This window comes from Acanthisitta chloris, unplaced genomic scaffold (assembly GCF_000695815.1).
Source record: "Acanthisitta chloris isolate BGI_N310 unplaced genomic scaffold, ASM69581v1 scaffold45682, whole genome shotgun sequence".
NCBI lineage: Eukaryota > Metazoa > Chordata > Aves > Passeriformes > Acanthisittidae > Acanthisitta > Acanthisitta chloris.
The window spans coordinates 1,170-9,193 of record NW_008660743.1 but is presented as its reverse complement, the minus strand read 5'-3'; the positions used below and the strand labels follow the sequence as shown (position 1 = coordinate 9,193).

The following is an 8,024-nucleotide window of genomic DNA, read 5'->3' as shown; positions in this document are numbered from 1 at the left end:
TCTTTTAAGAAAATATGATTGCTCCATAAAAGATTAATCAAATACTTCCTCTTCAAAGTACAAATGCTGAAGAAGAACGAGCTCAGCATAAAAAAGAACCCCTAGAACGTGGTGCACACACAACCAGTAGCAACCTTTGTAAAAGCACACATGCCTGAGGAGGTACATGCTTAAAGTAGCAAATAAGGGAACAAAGGTTTCCATGGAGAAGCAAGTTTCATATCACATTGGCTATTGCAGCTTGTAGTCTTCAGATGTGAAAGGTGTTCTTCCAGCTTCCACTGGCAAGTGTCCAGTTTAACATTATCAGATCAAAGTTTAAGAAATAACTGAATAATCCATAATCTAGTGCTCCAACAACAAATTTCATACTGCAATAAAAGTGTTTAAATTGCACTACTACAATCATAACAAACCATCCATTTAATTCTGAGATCTCCATAATTACATATATTTTATCTTTTTTAAAAATGCAGAAATTGTTACTTTTTATGCCTCTGAGTTAGGCCACTATCTATACCAACACGTATGCTGCTGGAGCTGGTTTTTTATACGTTTATATTTATTATATATATTTTATAGTTAACAAGCTTAATGATGTATGGTTACATCAGTCAGAGAGCTAAGAAATCCTCAGCTTGAAAAAAAATTTTCCTGGATTGTATTGACATGAACAACTACATAATTTAGATACTTAGAACATTAGCATTCACAGGATTAAGTGTGTATTTTTTACTGCAATAGGTAGTTTTGATACTCTGCAGGTATATTTTCTGTTCCTGTACTTTGGCATTCTTTATGTTCAGTCTAAAATGATCAGCCTAATCACTGACCTTATCCAGAAAGAGCAGTATTGCTTTTTGTTCATTCTCCTTCTGTGCCTTTAGTTTGTGTCTCCCGATGCAAGCAATCAGCTTTGCCTCTTGTTCCAGAAGTGCACAAAGTGCTGCCTTTCTTTCAGCTCCAGTAAGAGTTCTGTTAATCCACTCAGTCTCCACCTGCAGCCATACTGCAGATAAAAATATTTGGGGTATTTATTTTACCTGATGATTTCCAGTGAAACTTCTGCTTTCACATTTGAGAAATAAAATAACTGACTTTTTTCCAAGTCACTCACTAAAAGCCATTCTATGTTAGGGAATTCATGGTCATCCATATTTTCAATACATGCAAAATGGCCCAGCAATGAATGCAAATTGTATAGATGTTCTGTCAGAGTATGTGTGTGTACATCAATTCCAGACTGCCAATTCATACTCCAAACTCATGGATGGGTAGGAGAAAAATGCTCTATGTGAGAAAAACAATTTAGCTCCCATGGAAATGTGGGATGAAATGATTTCTTCACGATTTTGCATCTAAAGTAACTATCTGAGGCTCAAATAGCTCTGAAAGGTATGAGCAATAGGAACGTTTTAAACAACTACTCACCAAAGTCGCAAGAAAAGGCATAATGGAGATCTCAGCACATTAAAGACTGCATCTTACTGTGGTACTACTCATACTCAGTGCTGAGAATATTACTGCTCCTCCCTGCATAAATGAATAAAATCTAAAGAACCCTGAACTCCTCCGAAATCCAGATAAAACTTGACTGACAGTCACATTTAGCACTCAGCTCTTACACTGGATATTGCAGGGGTATCACCTTTTGCTATCTGAGGCAGATGGATGAGCATTAATAATCACACAGTCACTGCCTTACTCTCCCTTTCCTCTTCTACAACATAACCCTTCCTGTGGAGGGAAGTGGCATGGAAGCCACAGGATGGTGATGGCAGCAGCACATGCTGTACAAGAATCTGGCCTTCTCCTGCTGACTACATACTTTAGAGATACCTGTGAGTAAAATCAAACTGTATTTACTGAATAGGGTCTTTCTTTGTGTATGTTGTAACAATTCTCGGCTTCTCTGAAGAGTCTGATCCAGTTCAAATACCTCTGGAGTTTTGTAGGGAATTTTATAAGATCCAAAACTTCAACATTGCTGAATAATATCTCAAAGTGTTGTTATCCTCTCAGAACAGTTATGCAAAAGCAAAACTCAGCGTAAAAGAGAACAATCCAATATGTGAAGCACTGAAAAAGCCTCTAACATCCTGTATCAGGTAAGATTAGAGGGAGGAGGAGGGAAAGGAGGAAGGCTTATTTTCTGCCTGTGGCTTCCTTATCTACAATACCTTATGTTTTCCATTTTTAAATATTTCAATTCATTTCCTCAAGGCTCTCCAGGCTGTGCTATTAATATGACAGCTCTCTGACAAGTTCTGAGAACCCAAAGATATATTTTTAAATAAAACCATTTCAGCAAACAAAAGCATTGTATAGAATTAATTTACAGGAAGCTTTATATGCCTGAAGAGGGCAGCAACTTCCAATGTAGAGCTAAAAAACAGAGTAAGCAATTTTATATTTTCAGAAACTGAGAAACTGTCAGTTTTAATTAATGCTCACCTTCTGATTCTGCATATACATACACCAAGATAAAACCTTCCTCTTAAATTATCTCTTCTACAGGCCTAGATTTTACTCATTACCATTTTTATTTCAGCTTTCATAAAACAATGTAGTTCATACTTTTCAAATAAATAATGAATGCCTATATGCAGACACACTGAATATACGCAAACACCTGATTTGCACCATACACTCAACAGGCAAGTTTTTGTACCACCAGAAATTGCTTGTACTGGCTGACCCTGTAATAGTACCCCTGTTGTGATCAGCAGCAATAACCTTCACAGATCCCTGGAGGACAATAGTCTCATTCTATTACTGTCACAATGATTTAGCTTGCATAGACTGTTGGCACTGTAAGAATGTAAAAGTAGTTTCAGATGCAGGTAGGAAAAAGCCAACAACTTCCTAGAACTGCTAAGCTCCATTAAAACGAAGAGCATGACTGCAAATCTCCATGTAGAGAAACAACTAGTAAACACCAGTAAACAAAACCAAAACAATACGATTCATACCAGATGTTAAAAAGACATTTCAAATACTGGAGTTTGTTCTGTTTTGAAGTGGCACATGATTTTTGCAGGTTGTCTAGCTATGAACTTTCTGAACATGCATAGCTGAAAGTTTTATTTATGAATCCAAAGGCATTAAATGAAGCAAGAGGCACTTAAATTTCAAATCTAAAAATATCGTGAATATCAGCACTCTTCTGTAACTTGAACTCAGCTTTGTTGTTTCTATTGCAAATAATACACTTCACACTTCCAGCAAAAAGAACAACAAAAAGTGGATCATACATCTGATGTCATATTAGCTAAGAAGCAGCTTTTTACAGAATATATTGCAGGTAATCAGATACTAAATAGTAAGATTTGTCATAAGCAGTAAGGAAAAAATATTATTTGAGTGCCTTGGCTTTCAATTACCTAGTCAGACACACCTTTAAAAGGGCTTGATTCCTGTGAAGTGAAAAGCTAGCTACCTACAAGGAAAAAGAGAGGGTGGAAACAACCCCAAAGTAACCTCAAATCTCATGAAGATACCATTACCACAATTCTAACATTCAAGACAAGCAACAGTTTCTACATCTGTCAAATACAGTGATATTTATAAGTCATTTATATATTCAGACAAAGCAATTTGTGCAATGCCGCACAAAGTATGACAGCATTAAAAGATTAGTGTGTAACTGGGGAATTCTTGAGCTCTATGAATAAGACATGCTGTGAAATCTATGCCCAGTTTACCATGGAAGAAATAGCTGAGATGGTTTAAGGTAGGGCAGGTGGCTTTTCAATGAAGAAGGTAATCCATTAGGTCAGTTCTGCTACAGGGACAACAATATCCAAACTGCCAAGAGCTAGATCAGCAAGCTCCGCAGCCTAGATAACCTAACAGTTGTTACAATTCTCAGTGCAAGCCTGTTCCTTTAAAAGAGACATCGTAAAAGAAAGGTCTTGCAGTTTCTTTACATGCTGGGACAAATCCACTGCTTCTGACTTGTTTTATTTTTCCAAAAGGACATACTCTAGGGGTCTTGTGCTATTTACAACATTAGTTTCCAGTAAGGTTTTATGCCAATTATCTGCAGCATTTACATTATTTTTCTGGAAAAGTTTGCCTGTATTTGACATCATCCACTCCAGAAACAGGAAAAGGATGACTTTCAGGATGTCCCTTAGGACTCCAAAGAGTTATTTTAAATTTTGACAACACAGTTTTGTGAAACATGGAATGAATTAGAAAGGAGAAAAAGCATCAGAAGAAGACAACTAGGACAATAGGAATAACTCTTGTCACATGTTGTAAAATTCTGTGAAGAAATTTAATCCATTATAAAATATGTCTATATCAAATGATGAATTATGGATCTTAATAGTAATTTCTTCATGAAATTGTTTGCAGCATCTTAAATGTAGAGTAAAAGATCAAAGTAACTCTGATCTAAAAAATAACTTCAGTTCCTCTAGCTGACCTTAACATTAGACATAAATGAAAAAAACATTAATAAAACTGCCAAATAGCACTATTCTATGAGCTGATTATTTCTAAAAAGGTGTACTGGTTTTGGCTGAAACAGAGATAATTTTCATCATGGTAGCTTGTAAGGTGCTCTGGAAGTTGATAACACAGAGACATTTAGCTATTGCCTTTAGCTAGACCTTTTTTCTGTTTCTAGTAATATATGAAAGTAAAATATTTTTTTTTAAATTAAAGAAGTTCCACTGTAAGGGGAAAAAATCACAGAATTATTTATAGAAACATGCAAAAAACATAAGTTTGTTTTAAACAAACTGTACTATTCTGCTGATTTAAGAACAACTTACATTCCAAGTCATGGTATAGCAGCTCAAAGTCTTCCTGTGTTTTAGGGTTCCGTTTTCGCTCATACTCGCTTTTCAATTTTTGTTCTTTCACCTTTTTTCTCTGCAATTCTTCTTGCGCCTTCTGCTCCAGCCTTAACCTCTTTTCTTCCCTCAGATTTTGTACTACATTTATAGCATGCCAGCGACGGAAGTATTTCTGCAATACTATTACCTATATGTGATAAAATACCAAAGAATTGTGAATTCAAACCAGCAGAGTATTTTGTTCTTAACTGTTCTTTGTTCTAGCTGCCTAACTATATTTTCTAAGATTTGTCTTGTACTGAAACTTATTTGACTGATTACCAAATCAATCATGTACTGCTAGTCTAAGCACTAGTATGCTTATGCATTTAGGTAGCTGCAGGAGTTTAACCACTGAGTACAGTGGATAAACTAGGTTCAAATAATCAAGTCAAAATATAAACTACATTTAAATATCCATTTTTCTTTTTCAAGTCTCCCCTTTAAAAATGTCTTTTGCAATGTATTGTTTTTCTTCTTTTGTCTTCCTCATCTTGCTATCAATTTACATAGTGGGAATGTAGGCACATATTTGAAAAATTTCTTTTACATTTCTAGACAAAAATCATCACAGACACACAAAATCAACTGCATTTTATTTGCAAACAAATAATGAAAGTGAAATTACTAATGATGTTATGACAGAAATTAAAAAACCCAAAACAACAAAATTAAATCATCTATCTTCCCAAGCTGTGGCTACTGGAGACCTGGGAAATGTCTACAATATGTTATGGGAGGATAATGCACAAGCCTCAGCTTCTGCCAGCTGAGTTAGCACTTGCACTACAGGCAGATTATTCAGATCAATACCACAAGCTAATAAGTGTTGTTCAGCACAGAAAGCTCTCAAGAACAAAGTCATGCTAATACAGTTACACTGTGATGTGATATCTTAACTGTAGTGATATCTTAACATAACACTCTTCTTGAATATGTCTTCAGCTAGTGTTTCAGTATGAACCTATACTGCACTGTACGAATCCATCAACTTGAACCAACACCAAGCTGATGTCTCTCTACTGTGCATTATAAATTATGTATAGATACATTACAGATTTCAGTAAGAGGTACTAAAGATCACAGTAAAACATATTGGTAGTCCTGAGGAAATGTTACTAATTTGCATTCCACTTCCCTAAGACACTTACTGCCATCAGCCCTTGCTGACCAATTTAAGAAGTTCTTACAGAAAACTTATACCCAGAAGATTTCAAAGATCTTACCAACCGTGTCAATACAATTATCAATTCAATTATCCTACTTAGACACTCGAGGAATCAACTGTTTCTCCATTCAGTAAGATTCAGACTGCCTATTTCAAGCAATCAAATTAATAACTAGAGCCTTTACAAAGCAGTGCCCTACCTAACACAAGTTAGGGCATACAGATGTGCAGTTACTGAATACACGGTTTCCAAAAAGCAATTTGGAGTGCCTAAATGGCATCCTCAGCACAACGAATATACAGAATCTGTAATCAGAATTGCCTGCATGAAGCAACTGTGCACCAGAAAATCCCACAGACCCATTGCATGTCTTTGAACAGCCTGGTTCTACCTTAATGACAAAGCAGGGAGCTTGAACAGAATACAAAATGGGTCAGTTTGCCCAAGGTAACCTACCAAGTCTGTTAAAACAAAAAATAAACAGAGAACATAAAACCCAAAAGCTGAATGCAGATTTCCTAAATCCTAACCCAATACTCCATCCACTTGAGGCCATACATTAAGAATGTAGCTTAGGTTCTTCCAAAGAGGTCATAAGAATGTCATAGGGACAAATCTGTTTTAATCCTTAATGCTCTACGTGGAAACTTAACTGTCACTGTAAGACAGAATACAATAAATCCAGAATTCATAATATTTAAGAAATCGCAAGGTATGAAATGTCACTAAAACCACAGAGCAAACACCTGCTTCCCCCATATCTGAAAGATTACAAAATGTGAGGCTAAGGAGACATCTTACAGTTCACTTTTAAATTCAGTCTTTGAACACTCTGAATGTTCATTAAATATTCAGATAACCTTTGCAATACATTGCTTTACAGAGAGTTTCAAAGAGATGAGGACTTACTGCTTCAAGTCTTCGTTTATGGTATTCTTCTGCTGTAACATACTTTCCAGGACTTATTAGTTTGTCAGTCACGTTTGACACATACAGGCCAATTTTAGTCATCTGTGTTGATGTTGTATTTTTTGTTTGTTGTGGCTTATTTTTTACCAAAACTGTCTGGGAAAAAAATGCATGTCAGATTATAAGAAAATACACATAGATTTTTTTCCTCATTACAATAAGTGAAAAAATTAGATTTGCAATACAAAAAATACTAATGATTTTTATCCACTAAATATTTGCACACTTATTTCTGATCTATTTCCTCTTTCCTATCAGAAATAGTGTCAACATTCGATTCCATTTGGCAAAAAACAGCATTCAAATAAGACACTATAAAGCCATTACCTGTGTTTCCCTGCAAAATAACTGAATTCCTTTGTCAGGTCGTTTTTTGGGTCTTGTTTGTGATTCTGCATTATGAAATTCCACTCCTGTTACCATGTTCCTAAATCCACCCAGAAAAGGTTTGTTATAGGTAGGTCTTTCAACTTTTACAACTACTTCTCGGAATGAATCAGAATCTGTTAAAATGGAAGTTAAAAATACAAAAATTGTTTTGTTTGGTAACACATCGAGATTAGAGCAAGATTATATATATCAATATTTTTGCAAAAAGAGCATTTACCTGTTTCTACTCTGACAGTTATGACATCAGGCATGTGGTAATCCTGTTGAAACACAGCCCCAGGAAAACGTTCATGATCAAGACATAACTCATCAGACTGAATATTTTCATCAAAGTTAGGTCCAGGCCTCCTAAGTGTTTCATTATCCTCAATATTGCTTTCTAAAAATAAAACCAAAATTCATTCCTGATAAGCTTCTCAAAACAAATAACTTCAAGTTTACCCCAGGATGATTTTATTAAAGCACTGCAACATAGAATAATCAGATTTGTGAGCTGGAAAGACAGTCAACTTGAAAGCCGAAACAGTATTATCATACAATTTAAAAAGAGGTATCTAATGTAATACTGTCACCACATAGTCACTCCTAGCCAGCTACTCAGCATGAGAACATCCAAGCCCAGCCCAGCCAAGAGGTGTCTGTTCCAAAG

At 35.5% G+C, this 8,024-nt stretch overlaps 1 protein-coding gene across 1 annotated transcript in view; it reads right to left on the bottom strand.

The window, feature by feature from the left end:
- Positions 1 to 821: 821 nt before the first annotated feature.
- LOC103797686 (IQ and ubiquitin-like domain-containing protein) overlaps positions 822 to 8,024 on the bottom strand; it is an 8,131-nt gene continuing 928 nt past the window's right edge. The window contains exons 2-6 of the mRNA XM_009069908.1: positions 7,593 to 7,754; positions 7,313 to 7,488; positions 6,926 to 7,081; positions 4,785 to 4,995; positions 822 to 1,009 (exon numbers count right to left, since the gene is read on the bottom strand). Of these exons, the coding sequence (XP_009068156.1) occupies positions 822 to 1,009; positions 4,785 to 4,995; positions 6,926 to 7,081; positions 7,313 to 7,488; positions 7,593 to 7,754 (893 nt within the window). The remainder of the gene's footprint in view (positions 1,010 to 4,784; positions 4,996 to 6,925; positions 7,082 to 7,312; positions 7,489 to 7,592; positions 7,755 to 8,024) is intronic.